General features: G+C 43.7%; 1 protein-coding gene across 2 annotated transcripts; it reads right to left on the bottom strand.

Annotated features, from left to right (window-relative positions):
- Positions 1-144: 144 nt before the first annotated feature.
- On the bottom strand, positions 145-19,926 carry zgc:172136 (uncharacterized protein LOC566376 homolog). Of its 2 annotated transcripts, none has more exons than XM_036547114.1 (14): positions 19,803-19,926; positions 12,360-12,597; positions 11,291-11,381; positions 8,698-8,777; positions 8,202-8,278; positions 7,408-7,606; positions 7,015-7,170; positions 6,368-6,433; positions 5,426-5,494; positions 5,053-5,227; positions 3,979-4,263; positions 3,138-3,266; positions 2,193-2,263; positions 145-1,817 (listed from the first exon to the last, which is right to left on the bottom strand). In XM_036547114.1, exons 2-14 carry the CDS (start codon positions 12,435-12,437, stop codon positions 1,530-1,532), a joined length of 1,764 nt encoding a protein of 587 aa, XP_036403007.1. In that variant the 5' UTR covers positions 12,438-12,597; positions 19,803-19,926; the 3' UTR covers positions 145-1,529. The 2 variants fall into 2 exon arrangements, with proteins under 2 accessions (XP_036403007.1, XP_036403005.1); XM_036547112.1 differs by having other exon boundaries at positions 12,360-12,565.
- Positions 19,927-23,569: the final 3,643 nt, after the last annotated feature.

The following is a 23,569-nucleotide window of genomic DNA, read 5'->3' as shown; positions in this document are numbered from 1 at the left end:
AAGCCCTGTTATGTGGTTCAAACAGATATATATATGTACAATTATACACACAGTAAGTATGATCCTTCATCACTTAGCAGGTAATATAGCCCACACCATTAGCATATAAAAAGTGGAGATTACAAAATTTTTAAGAGCTTGAAAAGAGGTTAAAAATACACTGAATGCAATAAAAGTTGCTGTGTTAACACAATTAATACTGGCAGTGGTAACCGACAGCGCCGGTAAATGTCCTATTCTTCGCAACAGTTAAAATGTTCATGGTTACATACAAATAAATAACATACAGATGATATGGTTATGGAGTGGAAGACAGGGATTTGTACCGGAGAAGAGCACTGCATGATGCCCGATGGCACCCAGAGGGGCAGCCTTTTGCTCAAAATGCACACCATCAGGGCCATTTAAAATCCTTGTGCAGTGATAACATAAACTCTACCTGGGAAGGCATGTTTCTGAGCTACACATTTACTGTATATCTTACAAAGGGGGAAAGCGCCAATATGAAAGCACATTTTTAAAGTTTCAACCAGTTGTTAAATGCTGCCTCCCCCTCCCAAAAAAAACTATACAACCCCTATACAAGGAGTACATGCACAGCCACCTGCATGAAGACACTTTGTTTATGCTTCATTTCAGTGAAGAATAACTGGCATCACAAAGAGGCCGTCAAGTGAAAGGTTTCTCATGGCCACTGCGCTTGGCTCTAAGCATCTGCAGGAGCACCATGACAACAAATGCACCACTTCCAAATCAACTGGAACATTCCATGTAGATCACTTTGTATATAGTGATCTAGACTGATTTACAAATTTACTGCAGATATCACATATTTCTGTGTATACACATTTATCAATACTGCAGAACTAAGAGCATAAAACCTGTTACACACAATTTGTAAATCATCACAAGATCTCGCAGTGTAGGATTTCATGTGCATACATGCATTTACAAATCTACAGATAACCTGTGTTCAATCCTATGTGCATATACTGTATGTGTTCATGAAATGGTGCAATGCTGTTTGTGATTTGACAGGCCAGTTATAAATAAACCCTTTCACATGATAAAATGAAAAATCATCAAGACTAGCCAGTATGTGTTTTTGGAGGCATCAAGGGGAGTGTAATTAGTGGACAGTAGCAGGTAAGCAGATATCCAGATTTCTCTGAACTCTCCATCTCTTCTTCCCCGTCCAAACTGTCTTCCTGCTCCTCTTCTTCTCCACCAGAATGGTAATGGCAACTGAGCACAGCTTGTGTTTACACTTTAGGGCACTGTCTCTAGGCAACTGTCACACTTTCACAGCACAGTTCGCCTCAGAATGCAAGTGAAAACCTCCTGCCCCTGCAAAGCACCAGCAGCACAGTGGGGGGTATGGGTGAACATAAAGAGTACACACACACACACACACACTTCATTCATAGAAATATACAAATGCAGTCTTGTAACTGGTCCTTCTTCCACTGTGCACAATGCTGGCAGAGCATTTGTCCAGGCTACAGGTCTACTGTAGCTGCACCCTGTGTTCACAGGATAAACTCCAACAGCTGCTCGTCCCCCAGAAGGTCCAGGGATAGGCAGTTCATTGACCTGCGGCCGTAGAAGGAGGACTTGGCAGGACAGTGGAGGGGATAATAGCTGGGGCCTGAGGTTCCTTGGGGGCCTGGCTGTGGGTCTGGAAGGCCAAAGGTGTAGCTGTGGGAGGTGTCAGTCAGGAGAGAGGTGCCTAATGGTGTGGGAGGCTGAAACAGGCGCACATCGTCCAGGCTCTGGCTGTGCCTGTCCACTGAGCCACGAGCCCTCCATTTCATCACCTGAGAGATGGACAGAGGAGGAGAGGAAGAGGCAAGGAAGGCGGAAGGGCCAGAGACAAGGAGGAATGGAAAGACAAAAAGAGGAGAGGGAGAAATTAAGGTTATTTCTTAGCTGAAGAACGGGAACTCTGTTCACATCTGCAAGTCTGCCATGACATAACAACATTTTTAGACAATGCTCTGGGCAGTTTTTACAGCTTGATTACAACAGTCGGTACAGAGTGATGGGTTGACAAGATCCTATAGATCCTATATAGAGACTTTTTTTTCCATTTGGCGTTCTACAGCACAAAAATAGCGCCCTAAAATATTCATCAAAAATGTTCTGATATGGATACTGCAGTGTAGAATAACCTCCTACAAAAGCCCTCTGACCTGCTCCAGTGAGTCTGTGCTGCGCATTTTCACTTGACTGTCATGCGGGTCCACAGGATGTACTGTAACATCTGCCAAAAAGATGAAACAGTCAAAGACGTTTAACTGCTAAAATGGGTGCCCATAAACACACATACATCTTTACAAAATTCTTCCCTTGACAAAACTAGAAGTAATATTTAACCAAACAAGAACTGACCTGAGAAAGATGCACAAAGTAGGACTGCATGTTCTTGCCTTGAGTGAAAATCTAAACAAAAGCTACTGGCCAGCAGGGGGCAGAAAAGTCTCATTTGAGAGACTAAAGAACCAAGTCCCACCAAACACACATTTTAACTGCCTGATTTTTGAAAGTCCACTAAAGTCATATTAAGTACTTGTTATATTGCACTCTGATGGAAAAACAATAATGTGCAGGGTTACCTTTGTGCAATAAATCTGCAAGTGGTTTTCTTTCACAGAACGACTACAACCATTTAAAGTCAGTTTTTCCCCCAAAGTGACACAAAATGAAACCAAGTGATAACCTTTCAAGCTGGAAATTGAAAACCCTCCTAACAATGACAAAGTATGGTTATACACTCCATAACAAAATATAATTTCATCCATGCTCAAAATAAATGCTTTTCTTTTCAATCTCAGTCAAACTGGCTTGAACAGAGGAGTAAATATTCATAAAACATATTCTAATATGATTAAAATGTACAAAACATTCATTCCCCTGAGTACTCCAGATTTCTCGGCAAAAAATATGCGTTGATGTGTGTATCAGTAGATGTGTCACATAAGACATTTTACAGACATGTGCATATTCAATTAAAAGGCACATTGGGGCAAAGAACTCATGAAAATGGCATTCATTGGGCACAGGGGTGCAAGCACCGGCCAGAGCCCCCTGCTGGAGCACATGTGTAGGTGGGGTTTTGTTGACTTGCATCATCTCACCTCCCCAGTGGGTCTCAGAGGTGAGGGTAGGGCAGTCCACTGACACGCCCTCCAGGAGCTCAGTCAATCGCAACATGTCTGGGTCATCCACAGAAACCTCTTCCGGCTCATCCACACTGAGCTGAATCTCTGAAATGAGCATATGACAGAGTGAATGTGTGCACAGACAAGCACAGGAAAGAGCAGAAAATTTCATTTCAGGGATGGTGAAAAACGTCTGCATATGACTGCACTCCCTTTGATGACTCAATGTTCTTTGACGATGCACTTGGGCAACAAAAAAGGATTGTCAAAGATATGAACCCAATGGGAACATTTTTGCTGAGGAACGTGTGCGGCAGAGGTCACGGTTGTGTAATCTCATTCCTGAGCCTCGCAGAGATAAGATATGTGCAGAATTCGAGACGCGCACTTCCGTCCACAGAGCTCATACATTACCGGCAGAGCTACATTTCAAGCTGTTGCCAAAGAGCTGCACACGAACCGCGCTTGAGCCCGTAAAATTCAAATGACAGCCTTTTGAATTTAAACTCATAACCAACATTCCGTCAGTTTAACTGCTCTCATGTTGTTGCTACCACATGATTCCCTGACTAAGGAATGGCCACTATGGGATTGTTGAAAATTTGTTTAAAATTACATTATAGTAGTGAAACTGACCATTGAAAAATGTGCTTTTTGAACTTCGTAGTAATAAACCTCCTCAGACTATATATGCTTCAATGATTATGAAGTTACAGGTTTTGGTTAACAACTTAAAAATTAAACTGTCTGCATTTTCAAACACCACTGTCAACACCACTACCCATACACCCTCTTCCTCCTCCTCTCCTCTCCTCACCTTCCTCCTGCCACTCCTCTTCCTCGGTTCGTGCCTTGCTGCCAGTGTCAATGCCAGAGGTGTGGGAGCTGCCATGGCTGGCCACAGAGCTGAAGGACTTGGGCGTCCGCTGCATGGCCTCCTCCTCGGCTGAGGGCATCTCCATGGACATACTGCGCTGCTGGGTGTCCGCCTCGATCCCGGAGCTGCTGGTGGACCGCCGGGACAGGCCGGGGCTGCCCTCGCTGACGGGGGGGTCCAGGTCCAGGTCGTCACTAATGTAGGATTCCCGGTACCGCTTCTTTTCTGGGGAGGAGAGGGCAGAAGGGGGGGTCACATACAAAGACTTGCTTTCCCATAAGTCCGCTTGTGCTGCAGATGTCTCATTACAAATGTAGGTTCAACACAAAGGGTGACTACGCTGCAAGTTCAGCAGTAAAATGTACAATGTAAAAACAATACACCTGAGAGAAACAAAGAGTGAATTGGTTTCTGCTCATTGATTCTGGAACAGCTGTGTTTTTGGGTGCATGGGGTAGGTGGTGTCAAGTGGGGTTCCTGTCCTATGTGCTATATTTATCCCCACTGATGGACACAGGTGCTCCAGCACACATTCTCCAGTCCACGGACCAAAGAAACAGGAAGCAACTCCACTTTCCACATCTCATTCCCGTTCAGTCCTCAATGGCAGATAAAAACCACAGCAATGACAAAACCTGATGGCCAACAAGAATCAATCTGCCTTCAAATGCCAGTGCCCTTCTCCTACTGGGTGGGACACTCTCAAGGCAGGTTTTGCCAATGACAGCATTAGATTGTTAGACAATTCACACTAGTATTTAAAGAGTTGGAGGTCTGCACCAACACCCACATCAGAGAGGTAGCGGGAGGTTTGGCTGATGAAGCCAGCACCACCTAGATGCAGGTTGTTGAGAGCGCGGGTCACAGCAACGCAGTCATCCCTCTCCCTGACCCTAACTCTACAGTTCAGTCCCCTCCACATGGTGTCAATGTGACCTGAACGCCATAATAACACCCAATCTGGCCCCCCCGCCAGGCGTGCTCCTCTTGGGGCAGGATGCCCCGCGGTCTTACCCTCGCTCTCCTCCAACTGCCGCAGGTGTTTCAGCACAGGCTGGACATTCAGGTAGAGGCGGTGGCTGTTGCTCAGGTGCTGTAGCAGGTGTCTGGAGCGGAACGGCGACCCCGTGTAGTACACCAGCTTCCTGGCTGAGGGCAGGCCGTCTGGCTGGATCTCAAACTTCTTCCCCTGTGGGCCAGGATGAAATGAGGGGACATCAGGGCTGAGATCGAAAGCTTAGTAGAAAAACACCTCCTGCCCCAGTAACATTTCATAACCAAGCTAAAGGCCCGTTGCCCTTGATCAATACTGGGTGGAGATTCATGTACTTTTGTTTTGGAAACTGAACGTCTCTGTAAACAATTTCAAGTGATGATGGGGACGCACCAGGAAAGTCAGGCGTCCCACGTTGGACCAGGGGAAGTCATACAGCAGCTGACGTACATTGTTCACCTCCTGAAGGAATAAATTATTATTATTATAAGAATTACAGCTGGTGATATAACGCTCTTACCAAGATTGATGCTTTTACTGTCCAGCAATCAACCTTACAAATGAATAGTGAAGGGCCTGATGATCAGATCCTGAAGGCTCCATTTGATTCTTTCTTTGCCAGTTCGGACCGTATCAGAACCAAGTAGCACATAACTAAACAGTAGCATGGAGTGCTAGTATGACAAATGGACTAGTGAGCAAAAGGGAGCAGCATCAAATCAGTGGGAAATACTGTGGTTGCACCCTTTTACAAGGCTATCAGTTCTGAAATGAATGCATCTAGAAGGCAACTATTAAGCTGTATAAATGGTTACAAGTGACTAAAATGCAACTCACCCTACATAAGGGTGATTGCCATGGAAATAAATTTCACAGCACAATGTTTTTACACTGGAGTGATTTGGACTTTGGCTTGGAATGCTTCAGGGTTAATAGGGCAACAAGGTATCCCACAATTCACCTGGGCCCTTTTGATCCCACAAGCCCTGAGCCCTGCCTCGCTAATCTGTGCTGATACCATTTGATGAACAGATCAAGACAGAAGAAGGTGCCACTTATCTGGTATCTCCTGTTTTAAAGGCTCTTATTGGATAACATCCACATTCTTTGCTTGTCTGCTGTATGTAATTTCACGATACTGGTGAATGCTTTTCTCTCTGAGAGAAAGCAGGGGTAGTCTGACATGCGTGCATTCCCTCCCTCCCACACACACACACACACACACACGCACACACACACGCACACACACACGCACACACACACACACACACACACACGCACACACACACACGCACACGCACACGCACACGCACACACACACACACACACACACACCTGATAAACCTGCATTCCTCTCAGAGTCAGCCCTAAAAGTGCAGAGCCCCTCTCCTCCTTCTTGTCCTAGACAAAAAAGACAGGTAAAGTAGGAGAAAAAGATATCAGAATCCTGTTTGAAGAGAGACAGATAACACCCAAGATAAGAGAGCTCAGCTCCATTCTCATAAAACACCCTAATGATGACCAAAGGAAGGCAGACTACACTAGCATATAAAAAACATTTACCCCCTGTGCAGCCCCTCATAAGAAAGCAGGCAGATCAATGACTCAGAGATGAGATTAACTGCTAACCTGGGGTTGGCTGTGATCAATAACAAAGCAGCTAGAACAATTCTAGCTCAATGCATTAAGCCATTGCCACCCGACTCTGGCCTAAGATAGCAGCAGTCCATGTTTTTCCACATCTCTTAGAAGCCCTTACCATCTCATAACTAGGAGAGGGCTGAACTTCTTCAAACAAGATGACCATCACCTATTGGGTCAAAGTCTGAATAGGCCAAAAAGCTGTGCCATTCCAGGGTCAGGAATGTCAGGCACAGATGGATTACAGACCTGTAGGACCATGGCTGAGTAGCCACGCTCTGCCCTGCGAGGGATCAGCCCAACCCTGTGACCCCCGTTAGCCCTGCCCTTCGACCCCTGACCTTCTGCAGCCGGTAGAAGGTGACAGGCACGTCTTCGAGGCGGCAGGACTCCCGAATGAAGAGGAGAATGGCGTCGCGGGCCGGCATGCCCCACAGCTCCCGGTGCACCTTCGGCCCATGACGGAGGAGGTACTCGCACCCGCGCTTCGCCACGATCTGCGAGGAGAGAGAGAGAGCCCATCAGCACAAAACCATTTCAGCCGCAGTTTGCTATAATGCACCAATCCAGCTCCGCACACTGGTATTCAAGATGTTTGGATGTTTCAAAATAGGCTAATCAGAAATCACGAATGTGAACTTCCAAGCGTAAGTTCAAAGTTAACAAGTAGCCATGTTACTGACATAGCACAATTATTCACAAATGTACGGACACAGGCACGCATACGCACTCACCCAGGGTGGGAAGTAGTCTTTGGGTTGGAAGTACTGCCCCCCTCCTTCCTCTGCTTGTCCCTGTTGGGGGTGGTCTCCCAGGTCAGCCTGCAGGGCGTACCCTGCCAGCTGGAAATACAGCGCCTCCTGCTGGCGACACTCTGAACGTAGCACTCGCTCTCGCAGGTCGGCGTAGTACAGACGCCGCGCCTTCCGGTCACTGCATACCAAAAGGGGTGTGGAAAAAAGGCAGGAATAAGGAAGAGGGGGTGGGGAGAGGAAAGACATATGGAAGAAGATAGAGAGAGGGAAATGGATAAAGAATTAAGGAAAAAGTCAGCATGAGGGAAAGATATGGGGAAGAGAGAGAAAGAACATCAATATCTTTGCTTCTGGCAGAATGTAAGAGTTCCTTATTAACCATATGCATAAATCTGTACATAAACATTCTTATCTTTGAAGGAAATACCAGATTTCTATTGTGGTTTTCCAGACCACATTGTTTCCTCAGAAAGATGCTCCCTCCCTCTGTAAATCAATCAATTCACTTGATCCATCGAGTATGGGTGTGATACAGGCCACACAAACCGCATATCAGGAAGCTGCTGTGCTCTCACACACAGCTGGCTTAGTACAGAAGAGATCCTCTGTGTGATGATGTGTGTGAGCAGGAGAGTGCGAAAACGTGACGCCAGCGCGGAGGAATGCAGCGTTTCTCGAATCACCGGATGCAAGTTGCTGCATCGGTGCGATGTGATGGTCCACGGTCGCTCGGACCTCGGGAGAGAGGTGGAGGGGGGTGTCCCAGGACTCACCAGATGAGCCGCCCGTTCTCCACGTAGTACTGCACCTTGAGGCACAGCAGAAGGGGGAGCGCCCACCTCTGGGTTCCCTGCGGAGAGGCCGAGCCCTGGGTTACAAGGCTGACACGCTGCACAGCCACAACACTGCGTAATTACAGCCACTGGACTGAATAACATTTATTCAAATGGTTAATTCAGCATTACCATGTATGCAAAGTACAAGGTTATGAAACAGGGAGTAGCCATCAGAACTGCATGACAGGGCAACAGAGTAAAACAGTGGTCAGAACAACAGTGGTGAACAGGAATCTAGGCAGCAGACCAGGATATTTCTACTGTACTCTTGTGCAAGGCACACATCTACACTGGTCACAGCTGTAAACTTGTTTTAGATCCTGCAAACATCTGACTAACATGGGCTAACTGCCTCCAACAGGATGGCCAGACTGGGTGTCTACCATAACTTGCTCAGTGTCAGCATGTGTTTCAACTTCACACCACTCCTCACCTTTCCAGGGTCTTGCTTCCATTCCTTGGGGAAGTACTTGGTGAGTTTTTCTTCCAGGTCAAGAAATATGTGTTCATTGTCTGAAAACAAGGGAGAAAAAAACCAAAACAAAGAAAGAGGAAACAAAAAAAAACAAAAAAACAAAAAAACAAAGGAAAACATGAGAATAATGTAATCACGCCTGAAAAGTTACAAACAATGCAATTAATTAGCGGAGAAAAAAGCTCCACACACACACACGCCTCCACCCCTTGTTTTGTGCAGTCATTTGTGTGTGCGGGAATCAGTAGGCCAATGGCAAACGGCAGACAACAATGCTAATGTGGCTGTTTGCTTATCCCAATACTAACACCACAGCTCATCAGCCAACTATTGACTATTGGCTATGTGGTGTTAATCTATCTGTGACAAGAAGTGTGGCACATAATTGCCAGAAATATACATGTTAACCACGTTCTGCATATCTAAGAAAGTTACATAAGTTGTACAGTGCATGTGTGACCCACACATCTCACTAAGGTATTTAACGCAGACCACATCATTTCTCTATGTTACTAAATTTGAGGAGAAACTCACTCAGACTGTTTTTAATCAACATATGCCTTTGACTGATCACAATGAGAGAGCCACAGAGGGTCAAAGCCTGTAGCTCCAATCATTTTTGAGATATAATTAATGTATGTAATCTTTTCCACTGTTGGCCTAATAAAGGTTTTCTTTAAGCCTTTCAAACACAATCTTGGTGTGAACTTAAGGCTGACTGCATCACATTTACATTAACACTTTTAGAGATTTGTTGATAATTTATAAACTCATATTGTACTTCATTTTTGGCAAACCTAGAAATGTCATTGCATGAGTGTAAAATTTCTTGGAATACAGAAGAGGTATTTAATCTACACTATAATACTTATCACAACACATGAGGAAAAAAACAAGCTCTCCTAATCTGTCATTTTTCAGCTTTCCCCTTTCCTTTCACTCCTTCCATTCATTCATCTCTTTCATCATCACTACAGCATCATTCCTTTCTCCACTGCCCTGCAAACTCTTGTTTCCCTCCTCAATCCATTTCATATTATCCATCTACATTCTTCCTCCTTCCCCTCACCTTCCTCACTTGCCCTCCACCCTCCCCCCCCCCCACCACCACCACACCACCCTCTCCCAACTCTCTTTCTGCTCCTCACTCTCTCTCCCTCCCTCCCTCTTGTAGAGGAATGTAGCAGCACATTCCAGGCTTAATGAAGTTAATATTGCTGGAATCTGGGACTGAGTGGCCGCCGGTCTCCACACTACAAAAACAAAAGGGCCCTTGTTTGGGAGGTGGGCTTCAGAGGATTAAAAAGGGCCAGGAAAAAAAGAGAGAGAGAGACAGAGAGAGAGAGAGAGAGAGAGAGAGAGAGAGAGAGAGAGAGAGAGAGAGAGGGGGAGACGTGAAAGAGTGAGAAAGTATTAAAAGGGGAAAATGTTGTCAACAGATTAGGTAAACGATTAAACATGTCTGCTGGACACATTACCAAGTTTTCTTTTTTTGTTGTTCTTAACTTGTTTGAAATATCACGTTGATCCCCCTTTTGGCAGCAAACCCAGATATTTCAGTGTGTTTTGTTAACACATCCAAAGATTATTCAGGACTTAAGGACCTGGGATGTTTGTGTTTGTTGGGGGGTATAGCACACTACTCGACCTACCACATGGATCAGGACACCCAATTAGCCACAATGTACTGCAGAAAGCAGAAGCCGCTCTTTAGGAATGCGTTGGCTCACGTGAATTCATTTTGTCCTTTCCCATACTCTCTACTACAAGGGAGCGACAGGGGGGCAGATGAGCGGGACAGGGCTGTGTGGGGGTCAGGGAATTTTATGATATGGGACATAAGTGTGAGACAACAAAAGATGAGTTTAAGTTTACAAACTAGGCCTAAACATACGACTACCCTTAGATACTCCAGATAACCGAAGTATTATTTTACCACAAATCATCAAGTGCAGCGAAACCTATCAACCTCTAGATGTAATGCATGGTTAGCACTACCAGGTAGATGGTACCAGGTACATGAACTTTTCATTGCTATTAAAGCAAATGTACACGTTGTTCCCTTTGCTGCTTGCTTGCCATGTCTCTTAACTACAATAGCTGTCACAATGCTTTTCTCACACATTAACACATTAAAATTGTATCAAATATTAATCACATTTTTTTGAACATGCACTTTTTTAACTGCAGATTAACTTGATACGATGATCCACATTATAACCAGATGAAGAGTAAATACTTCATGGAGGTTTTCTAATTTATTTATTTGCACTTTCTGTCCACTGTGGTGATATTCACACTGATAGATGTGTAAAGTAACCTAAATTTCAGCTTTTGTAAACTGGCTAAATTAAACTGCATTAAGAATTACTGTATACTGTTACAGGATTTTTTATTGGATTGCTCTGCCATGAAGTGATGCAGGTGGTTACTCAGGGATTTGAGTGGTGTGTAGTGAAGTGTATAAGCCCAATGTGCACAGACTCTGCCAGTGGGGAGCGTTTAGGAGACAGGTACAGGGGTACAGGGGACAGATTTAAGGAAAACTCACCCTTCACCACACTGAGGCCAAAGAAGTGCAGCTCCTTGATGCCAAGAAGGTCAGACACACGATTGAACACCTCCTGTCCCGTGGCTTTCAACTAACAGACAGAGACACAGATGGAGTGGCAAACAGACAGAGACATAGGTAAGAACTGAAATGAAAATGACCTACTAGATTAAACAAAGGACAGAACACACACACACACACACACACACACACACACACACACACACACACACACACACACAAACACACACACACACACACACACACACAACACATACACACACACACACATACACACTGTCTGAATCTTCTAAACCTTTGACCGCTCTTGTCATCCCAATTGCCCATATTACCACACAGATAAAACCTTCATCTTTTACAGCACATAGTAAACAGGACTTAAATTTATTAACAGGCTATAAAGCAACTCTCAAGAGAGCATGGGACAGACAGGGAGCTGCACCTGCGTGCTTGTATGCAGTGAGTAAAAGCAGAGGGGAATGCTGTACAGACCACAGCACACACAAGAACATACCATATAAATCACACCATATATTTTCTATTAAGGCTTTTCTTTCCAGAAAAAAAAACACATTTGCCATATTTGTTATGTCCATGTGTCAATTTGAAATACCAGCTGTTGTCCACCATCCTGTATTTTCTGTATTGATCCTCAAACTGATCTAGACAGCAGTGCCTCCAAATCCTGGGAAGAGCTTACCTCAACTACTACATTAAAAAAGGTTTAACATGTAAAATGTGACAGTAACTAGAATCTGCTATAAAAATCCACATAAAGAAAGTGCACATACGCTATTTCAATACCTGGATGTATTCTTGAGAAAGAATCGGGTTTCATTATAAAGAATATGTATCTAATTTTCAGGAAAAAGTCCATATGGATTTGAAAATGAACAGTGGGGAAAGTGCTTGGCATGCCAAATAAATGATGCTAATGTGGGAGGTTCATTAAGGTTTGGAAAGCCCAACCAAACACTTTCCCTGGGTTGTACTGTTTAATAGTGAACATGCTGGGTATTGAGAATGAGAGGCTACGGGCGAAGCTCACCCCCACTGTAACGTCCAGTTGCTCCTTGTTGGGCAGCAGCACACACACACTTCTCTCTAGCTTGGCCGAGGCAGACATGTTTTCTGGAGCTCCCCCGCAGACAGTGTCCTCGCACACTCTACCCAATCTCTGCCTCTTTCTTTCTTCTTTCAGTCTCACTCCTTCACTCCTTTCTGCTGAGAAATGTTGCTGCCTTCATCTTCACTCTAAAAGAAAGAAGGGAGGATATACCAAACCCCTGTAAGACACAGGAAGCGCAGAAAAAACAGGTTCTGAGGAGAGGTCATTACAGCAGCGTGAGTCATTTACATGGTCACCCCCTAGGGATGCATTACTCATGACTCAGGTTTAATCAAGCTGTAAATAAATGATCAATCCAATCATCATCAGTTACATAACTCATACCGGAGCTCCGACCTGCTGCCAACTCCAATAAAAAAGTAGAAAAGAATAAACGCAAGAAAACCACAGTCCTAGCAGGTTGTGTCACTCATGTTTTCTGATTACTGTGACCCATAGCGGGAGAGAGTGAGTGACAGCCACAACAATAGATAAATGAAACTGTTGCCGATGGGATGAGGGAGAGCTGTGTGTTCGGCAGGTGTTTAATCACGGTTTGTTTCTCAGTGTGGGCCTGACATTGTCGTAGTCTTTCGGGGAAGACGGTGCACTTCCATGAAAGATGTGACCTTTTCTAAAATAATTTTGCACCTCAAACTGGCCAAGCAATCCAACCACAAAGTTCGCCTGAAAACGTATAGCCCAATGTTCATGAGTTTCCAGCTACCAGTCTCAGTCAGCAATCTATTCCGACCCCCATCGCTGGATAAAACAAAAAAATCAACAACAACGGCACACTCTGTGGTTTGTAATAAAAAAAAAAAATAATAATGCCGATGCCAGCCTCACCCTTCTTTCACGAGAGAAGAAAAAAAAAAAATCCAGAGCAAATCCGATATCCAGACATGAACAAACAAACCCGGCCGAGGCCGCATTCCTCAGATGGCTGTGCGAATTCCGCACGGCCGGCCTCTCCGCAGTCATCCCCTGCGCTGGCCATCGCACTGCTGTGCTCCTTCTGCACGTGCTCAGAGAAAGCGCTCAAATATTCATCTCCACAGAGTGGACGATCTGACCGCCACTGCAGGGTGATGCATATCTGCTCTGAGGAGGCGCAAACAGATAGCCAGCTTTATTTGCAGTCAAAGACTCACTGCGGTGGCAGTGACACATTTTGGGAACTTTGCTGGGCGTACTGTGTGCCTAAATTGCATTATGGGTGCTACAAAAACATGCCAGATTGTTTAATGCTGTCACTGTATCAAGTATGGGTAAAGGGTAAAAAAGAATTGAATTTTATATTGTATCCCCTTTTTTCAGTAACCATACTATAATTTCTGTTGCCAAGCTGAGCTCTTTCCCTGCACTTTAAGGCCTTCTGACCTCCACTCCAGCTCCATCCCATAATATTTTCTTCTTGTCAATTTCTATTCACTGTCAAGTTAATAATTTCTCAAAAGCTTAGAGTCACTTGAAATCCATCATGCGAGAAGCCCTATACTTTCAAACCATTGTGGCAAAAACAGCCCAATTATAAGTAAAGTATGCGGATATTTCGGTGTGCAATCACTGAAAAAAAATCCCTCCTAATGAGTGCAGTTAGATTTTAGTCCCACCCCAGTACCTTTAAACTTCCCTTGAAGCGCATCATGGATAACTGCCAAATAAGTTTTACCTCATAATCAGTGGGCGTGTCAGGAGAAGAATTTATTGGCTTATTGTCCTTTTTTTATGTTTGGGGTCACCAGGTGTCTGAATACCTGTGATTTCACAACTGGGTTTTGCAGAGGGAAAAAAGGAACAATGAAATGCATGCCGTCACTGAGTGGAGGTGTGAGTGGGCATCTCCAACCCCGTCGTTGAGAGCCACAGTCCAACAAGGGGATAAGAGAAGGCTTCATAAGTCCTGTTACTGATTGCACTATTAATGCCGCACTTACATCAGACAGTCAATCAGATATGGCTTTGAAAATCCAAGTGCTTAAATAAGTTAAAATCTGTCAATGACTGGCAGCACAGGACATCGCAAATCTATCTAGCAAGGCTAATAGCCTTCTGATAAGAGACACTGCAGCCTAACACAAACTACAAGTCAAATTGGGACCTCGTTCTAGCTTGTCTCTACATATGTAGTCAGCATTAGGGGCATCAAATCCATGGACGGGATGGCGTGGATGAGAAAACCTTTTTTGGGATGGTCTGGCGAGTCTTGAAACTAAGCATAGACTTTTGGGTGTCTCACACACACACACACACACACACACACACACACACACACACACACAAACATACACACATACACCCATACACACACACGGCCTATGATCGCAGGCTCCGGCTGGTACAGACCTGGGGTGATTAACTGCAGCTTATCTCTCTAAATCAATTAATCAGATCAACGAAAGCACTGCGCCATTCTGATCCCTGCTGAGTCGCTGCCCTAAGCCATTCCAGGGGCGAAAGAAAGACTGGGGAAAAAAAAAAATAAAAATAAAGATCAAAGCTCTCTCTGAAGCCAGACAGAATACGCTGCCTCGAATGGACACTCATGCGGAAACGCCCGGTGCTATTGAATTCAAATGGACTGGCACCACGATGACTTGTTGGGCCAAAGCCCATTCAAACAACCCCAGAAATGAAAAGGCTGCTTCATAAAATGTCAAGGAAATAAGAAAAGACAGGTGGGCATACAAATAAATTCAGTGAAGTATGCAAATACATACAGGGCAGAATTTTTTTTCTGCCTGGGTTAACAATTCATCTACAACTAGACTTGGGCCAGTGCCATCACCAAAAAAATTAATTGCACTGGGGGTTGAAGGTCATGTAAAACTACATGTTGAAATTTAATATTTACTTCATAATTCTTTGGTATATAAATATCACTGAGCTTCACTTTTTTTCCCCACTGTCACCAATGGCTGGGTCTTAATCCAGGCCCCAGTTGAGACTCATAGAGATGTAATATCCCATAAGAAGAACTGAGTTCAAAAGTCAAACCCAGGTTTTTAAAGACTGCTTCAGACACTGAAAGCCAGAATGCAAGAACAAAGCAAGTATATTGCAAGCACTTTGCAATAATGACTTTCAGGTCCTAATGCAGTTATGTAAGGAAATTCACAGCCAAGACACATGGATATTTCCATGCCTTTGGAATGCATCACAAGACCAATGAGCTCCTTCTCAGCCAGGCTCACTGAGATTCTTTCTCACAGCAGCTGCGCAAAAGTTTGTTTTCTTGTCATTTTCCTTTTTTTACTAGCAGAACTTTAAAGCGTTTGACAGTGGTGTCGACTGCTCTAAAGTGTTGTAAGACGCACGCTGTGCATAGGGTTTCCCAGGCAATGGGGGAGGAGGGTTGTGCTGGATCAGACCGATGACCCTTTACCACCCTCTTCTTCCCACCCGACCCTGATGAACACCTATACCACTACCACAACAAATGCAATGAACTCCTGAGGCAGGAAAGCAAACAGCAGACAGACAGACCATCTCAGAGACAGACAGAGAGTCTGGCTGAATGGGACATGCACCTGTCACTCAGCAGTAACTCCAGCGCTCTGGCCCTAATTTATAAGGCTGCATATATGGCATGCAACACTGACCGTTTACACTGATCTTTTTGAATTCCCTGCCCTTCACCTCTCCACATGCTGTGTAACTACACCTTCCCTACTGTGTTGGGTACAAATAGCACCTAACATGGCATGTCTGCAGTTAGCAAAACCACACTCATTTCCAGATAATCTGACAGTCTAAGACATCTACCTGTAAAAAAAGTTGTATGAAGACATTAGATAAGTCTATGGCAATGCCAAACCTCTCATTATAACCTGTTTTTCTCGTTTTAATGTTGTTGTTGTTGTTGCGTTGTTGTGGCACCCACAAGCTCACATTTTACATTATGCATAAGCATCCACACAGTCAGATATGTGGGCTATTAAAAAGTTGTTTCGACAGCTTAAGGAGAGGGGGTTTATGAATGGCCTACACTTTGCTCAGCTCTGAGTGTCTGAAGAGCTACAGTAGTTGTCCAAGAGCAGATCTCCCTTGCTTATTCAGTTTCTCCTGGCATTTAAAAGCTCTGGTTCAGCACTGCTCCTGAATTAAAGAGTGCCGTGTGTATTCATCTGAAATAATTAGAGGGATTTGTACTTTGCATTTTCATTTGTATCACGTGAAAACCTGCATTAGCAAGTAAAGAAACTCTAGTTTCCCTGCTCTTGTGAGACGGTGCCTCTGCATTTGATTTTCAAATGAGCGTCCTGTGGTTATTTGATGCCATCATCATCATTCTGAGACATTATTGGCTGTAGGGAAAAAGGTACAGACTTCAAGTTTCTATGGCCAAGCTACATTCAGCAAAGCAGAAGTGCATGAAGCCACATCAGCACCATTTATTTTCATCTCATAAGCTGCCATATTGTCATTCAGGACATGCATTTCTTGGCAGACATCCTCCTTAATACTGCAGATTTCTGCTTTGTTGGAGAGCTTAGAAATAAGCTACTTTACACAGAGGTAAAAAAAACAAAAAAAACAAAAAAACAATCAGGATCATGACCACCTGGGACTGGAAAAGATCATAGCGTAATGAAACAGACAGTCTGGATCTAAACCCATGTTAACAATAACTTATCCAGCTTGTTGAAGAACTGGCAATCATAACACAGCAACATTTGTGTTTTGTTTTTGCTATGGCTTTGACAGCGGTATGGAACTGGAGTGATGCTTTGAGGTATGACACTGAAAAGACAACTAACCTGAAAAACGAGGGCAGGCGCAGCGACTACACATGAGCACTCCTGTAGGCGTGTGTGTCCAATAAACTGAGAGTGCCTAGAAAACAACAACAACAAAGGCTGCAAAAGGGTGATAGACACCTTGGCGCCCCTTTGTTGTATTCGTTCATGTCCACTTCTCAGCTGGAATTGGTTCAATGGTTATTGGAACAAAGAATTTTATGTCAGTGCCATGGATGGCAACATCAAGAGAGTGACAAACTGCTGTGTCACCCCCAGCCTCTCCTAAACATGGATAATTACAGCACTGCCTCAACCCCTACCCCAATAAACACGAACACACAAACATACATGCAAAACCTGTCTTGGCGTGAGGGAGGCGATGTTCCCCAATTCACAACACTGCCGAGGTGATGAGCTTTGTGTGACAGTATATACTGAGATGGACATAAATCTCAGGGCTGTAGCCCATTTGTCTTCATAAGCTAAATAACCATTACATTACAGACCCTCTGCAATATAAGCAATCACAAAAAAAATCACACAGTGCATGAGTGGCATTAACTCTATGTACAGGGAACTACAGTTGTCATGGGACACTGAGGTGACATATCTCATTACTTACATTACTGATAATGGAACCTGCCATCACGTGAGGAGTGACCATCTGTGAGTCTTAAGTCCCCTCTGAGACTGATATAATCCCTGCCCTCGAACATGCACCACACAAAAAAAAAACACTGGCTCTGGTTTTTATACAGGCAATCAAATGTCCAGTCAACACCTTCAGCCTCCCAGCATTCCAAGAGAATGGACCGCTGGAAATTCCAATGCTGTCATCAGCAGACCAAAACAAATTATCCTGGATGCGCATTCCACTGAAGTTCAAAGTTCTGATAAAGTTCTAGAACAGTGTCATGTGCTTGCAATTCCACGCCCGTCAATTATACTGCTTATTGCCTTATAAAAACAAATTACAGACTGAGAAAAACATTAAGACATGAGACAGAGCAAGAAAGACCACTGAGATTAACCATCATTGCTGTTCAATTGTTATTTTATCATATTTCCCCACTTACAATACTGTACACTATGAAGTCCTTACAATAGCAGCATACAGCACAATAAAGTACAGTTTGAATCTTGACTCTTGAGAGAGAGAGTTACAGAGTGAGACAGAGGGGAGGGTTGTACAGGGAGAATAGAAGAGGCAGGGGAGTTGTTAGTGAATCCTTGCTGGCCGCTTGGGGTCACGTCCGTCTTTGTTTTTATCCACTAAAGCAGAACGCAGAGTGCAGTTTCAAAGCCCTCTCTGTGTACAACGCTGTTCCACACACTTGTTGGACAGGGAATGAAAGAGAGAGAGAGGGAGAGACAGAGAGAGAGAGCAAGAGATGCACACTGTGGGATAGTAGCCCACTCCTCCTTTCAGTGTCTACTCTATTCATGCCTTGGATCAAATCAAAACTTTAACCCTCATGATGTCTTCCATTATTCCCCAGCACTGAGCCACAGGAGAGCAACCCACCATTAGAAAGAATAAGAGTCCATCAAGGTCCCACTATCTGAATCTTTCCTCTCTCTTGAAACCAGTGACAGCAAAGATGTGAAATTATCCCGTGGAGCACCAGCTACAAATGTTCCTGCAAATACTCCTGTTCTATTCCTGCACCCTCACTTGTTACAGACCTTCTTAATGCCGACCCTTGTGCGTGCATCCTAGCGATAATAAGGTCTGTCAGAGCAACTGCTGGGAGCAGGACATGATTGATGAGATTTGTCTTTTGTTGCTAAATTGAAAATATCTTGTTTCAGCATAAAATTTCTAAAGATAACAATTGTCTTATGTGGACCATGCCTCTGACACTGCCACATATAGACAAGATGTCACTGTTTTTGAGTAGCCCTGATCTCAAGCTAAGTCACACATTTGGTCAAGATCACTGGTCAGATATGTGCCTGTGCCCTACAGTGCTGCCCTCATAGAGTTGAAGTGAGATGCGAATCCTGCTAGAGCACATACATACAAGAAAACTACATACATAGCTCTCTTTAAGTAAGTTCACGTGCAGCTCAGACAAACCGACAGATTTAACATACCGGTATAATATTTACTCCACTGAACTGATTGAACTCACCGTGTTAAGTAGCCATAGTCAGGGTGAGTAGCTTGAGACTCTGGTTCAAATTAGTGCAACAGTTGACATTGCGACCAGTGCTCTTCAAGACTGTATTCGCGGTGCACTAATTTGCAAGATATGCCAGCCAAAACACGCACAGCGTCCTCCGTGGGAAACCATTGCACACACTCATTGGTCCCGGAGATGCAATTGGCAAGATATTAAAGTTCGATCAGACGCGAACGTTTAAAAGGCAGACAGCCTCATGGCACGCGAAATCAGTTTGAATGCCACACTCCGGCTCAGTTCTTGACCGACAGCACAACGTAAACGATTCCTTACAGAGAGAGCTTAACTACCCAAGAGTAACACAGCAAAGGGTGATGCATCAGGATGATGAAGTAAGTGGAAGATACATAAATGACAATGTAAGAAGGAGATGACATGCAAAACATACATCGTAAACCTACGGTGCTCTCAATTTGTAATCTGTAAATAAGAAAAATACACCGTGTACTCACCTTCAAACGAAAAACGACAAAGTCACGTTTTTAAGAGTAAAGCGTCTATGGTTATGGTACCCTCCACAAACAACCAGCTGAGTCAATCCTGGTTCTCAGTTTTCAACCACGCACGTCCCGAAACCGCAAGAAAGTAACGCAATAAATTCCACAGCCTGGGATGGGGACGTTACAGATTGGACTACACCACTCTTTATTTAAAAGAAGGGGGAGTTACCCAGGTTCCAATGTTTAGTGGAATATTTCCATTTTGCTCACTTTTCTGTATGTGTACAGTTATTACATTAAAGAACGAATGCATTTTAAAGTGCTGTAAAATTTTGTGCATATTGTTCAGACACCCTTTTTGAGAGAAGGGTGGATTTTTTTTTCAACGCAGATGTAATCCCCCTCCCTTCTTTTGTGGGATGTTTTCTGCGGTTTAAATAACTCAACGGTGGCAGGTACATTTTCATCCGTTTTTTCAGAGACAAAGTTAGCAGTTGGGGATATTTATTTCAGAAGGAATCAAAGGAATCCAAGCAAAATCATGGAGATTGAATTAAAGTCCTTGCTTTTAGTCAGTTTAGATTTATGTAAAGGTAAGGAGCGTTCTAAGGAAAGTGCATTAGTGCTAGTTACCTTACCCTAAATCTCTCTCATTCTCAATCGTAAATCTGCTTTACATTGTCGTATGCAATATTGTCAATCTGCCAAATATAAATGTAATGTAAAATGTAATTTTTCAGTATTATTATTTGCATGTATATATTGTTCGTGATTTATTTTTTTTATTGCCGCCATACATTTTTGAACATACCATTAAATAAATAAATAACCTCGGGCCAACAACCTACCAGGTTTTATTATGTTCGAAAGGAACATGACGTTTATTACCTGTGTCAACACTTTTATCTTTCGATACCAGAGAGCTGCTATCACGCATTCCTGCGGCTTGAGTGTTACTTCTCTCGATAGCGTCAAATTAACAAGAACGTGTAAACGCGCTTTAATAACAATAGGCCTTCGACCTGGGACTGACTGAGTTATGAGTCACCCAAATTCCAGAAGTGCGCATATTTCAACCAATCGCACGTTTGTGGTTTTGTTCAGTGGACCGAGGTGACTTTCCTGTGTATCATGACTATTGTAGCTATTGTATCTGGACACTTTAGATGAGATCTAGCTCATGAGTCTGGTGCAAGTCATATCGTTCAGTATCGCAAATTGTACTGGCGAATACGCTAATTAATGGTTACATGAAATATCATTCTTCAGATAACTACGGAGAGGCTCATGGTTAAGGGTAAAAATGCATAGTAACAACCACGTATTCAGTAAATATATAATCAGGGACAGAATTTCAATTGAAATAAAATATTGTCAATATACGTGTGTGCATGTACATCATTAGCTAAGCATACAGATATGCGTGGAAATATGTATGTCTCGAGCCTATGTTTGTTATGTACAGCCAGTAGCTAACATATGTTTGTGTTTTTTCTTGTCTTTTTGTGAGTTCATTGGGTCTCTGAGGATGGCTGGCATTCTGACCAGACTTTGGTGGACTTTCGAATCAGCACATATTTTCAGTTTAGTGGTGCATGTAGTTTGTTTGGTGCTCTTGAATGAGAACAACATGTTTCTGTTTGTTTACAGTGAGACAGTGTTTACTGTTTACAGACAGTAACCAGTTGTTAATGGTCTGGGAAATAAAATGAATTTATCTTTGTGGAAAAATTAGAAAAAGATTAATCAGCCCATGGCTCACATAGATAGAACCGGGCAGTAAGTCAGCAGAAACTGATCATAATCAAACCTAAAAGAACCAGTGCTTACAAGATTCCACTCCTCTGAAATTTTTTTCAAAGTTCTTAAAGATCAATAACATTTAACAATTGAAGCAAATCATTATAATCATCAAAAAAAATCATTCTTTCACCACTATTTCATCTCTTTGAAGCATTGTCTTCTATTTTGGATCGTTGACCGCACAAAAAGTTTGGAGGTCCAGCATTTCATTTTTAGAGGCTATGAACTATCACAATGACATGTGAAAAATTAGACAACAATATTGGATGCAACCTTTTAAAAGTTATGCATTTCAGAGATGTGACAGGGACCTCATACAATGATTCACTCCTCCCTTTGCCAGCTATGACTCTCACAAAATGCCACAAACAAATACAAAACTCTCTCCCCATCAGAGTAAGACGACAGAAAAACAGAAATATGTAGGATTAATTTGAGATGAACTGTCTTTGACTGTGTTTGTCCTGGTCCATTCCGCACCATCTGTGGACTGCCCTGTTTCTGGGAAACATTCTGTGGGCATCACTCAGGTTAAGACAAACAGACTTGATCCCGTGAGCCAGTCTCTGAAGGGCCTGACAAGAACCACACCCTGAGGAGCAGATTACCAAAAGAGATTAGCATTAACTTGTCTGAGATTATAGCCAATCAGGCTTTGTATGACCATCCATGGCTCCTTCCAAACCCCTCAAACTGTGTATTTTACAAGAAGTATTACGATTGTGGATGGGATAGTGTAGCTTCAACAGGTGGACATTACCCCAATACACACACACACACACACACACACACACACACACACAAACACAAACCCTTTCAAGAGCAACAACAAAGTGTCGGAAATGGATATTAGCCATGGAGAATTTCGGATTATTAAAAACATGCATGTTTCTTTAAATTCCTTATTGAAATTAAAACAAACTACAAAGACAGACAGACAGGCACAACTCCCCACAACTCTATAATGATGGGATCTGAGACCCCAGCCCCCGAGCTCTGTCAGCAGTCCTGTGGTGGAAATGTGTCTCTACAGGGGCATTTGAGGGAGAAGCCGCCCATGGCTTTCTGTGTGCTGGACAAACGGATTTGCCTCCTGTAGTACTCACACCTGGCCCTCTGTCTCACTGTCCGGCTCCTCTTTACAGTGCTGATAAGAAAGGAGCACGGTGCATTGTCTGTGGTCACTGTCTTGCAGAGAGGAAAGCCATCTAACCCCCCCCTTACCTCCTCCCCTTTGACCCCACCTCCCCCACTCTCGTTCCCACAAGTCAACTCACACAATTTAGTACTCTTTCTGCATTCGGGCACACATTACGTCACCCCACAGTGCTGCTGTGCTCTCAATAGGGGTGATGAGGGGTGAGAGGTGGGGGTGAGGGGGGGTCAGCTGGCTGCTTTGAATTGGGGCTCTGGGTTTCCATGGGAACTCTGCATTCCGAAGATCAGCTGTTTGCAAGAGGCTGCATGCGGGAGAGCCTTGCCCAGGCTTCCAGTCCTGGAAAATGGTTTAATGTGCAAGCATGCACGCACACACATGCACACACACACACACACACTAGCAGACACACATGCACTCACACTGCTCACTGGTACAAGCATACACACAAGCAAATGCACAGAGCCACAGACCCGAACAGCCACTGTGCAGCATACAAATGAGGCATCAATGTTACATTAAAATCGTAATGTTGCATGACAACTCTCCTCTTTTAATATAGTGTTTTCTGGTTGCTACCTTAGAACTGAGAATGGATTAGTCTTCACAAGACTGTAGCTCTCACCCATCTCAAATTAGGCTTGTGACTGCAGGGCCATCAGGTTGGCAAGAACAAATACTATAAACTCTCAAATGGATAAAGGCCAGTAATTACACCCCTGTAATTTCACAGCTCTTCAGGTTTCAGGGCAACTGATGAATCACCTAATGTCAGTAATACAAGTGTCAGTATGCAAGTTACAAGGGGCAGACAAAATAA

Source organism: Megalops cyprinoides, chromosome 15, assembly GCF_013368585.1.
Source record: "Megalops cyprinoides isolate fMegCyp1 chromosome 15, fMegCyp1.pri, whole genome shotgun sequence".
NCBI lineage: Eukaryota > Metazoa > Chordata > Actinopteri > Elopiformes > Megalopidae > Megalops > Megalops cyprinoides.
The sequence above is the reverse complement of the archived record's forward strand: the minus strand, read 5'-3'. Positions and strand labels throughout refer to the sequence as shown.

Coding starts and splice junctions, on each gene's coding strand:
- zgc:172136 (XM_036547114.1), bottom strand. CDS start 12,437: ATGTCTGCCTCGGCCAAGCTAGAGAGAAGTGTGTGTGTGCTGCTGCCC. Junction 11,382..12,359: donor AACTGGACGTTACAGTGGGG/GTGAGCTTCGCC, acceptor TCTGTCTGTTAG/TTGAAAGCCACGGGACAGGA. Junction 4,264..5,052: donor GCAGTTGGAGGAGAGCGAGG/GTAAGACCGCGG, acceptor TCTCCTCCCCAG/AAAAGAAGCGGTACCGGGAA.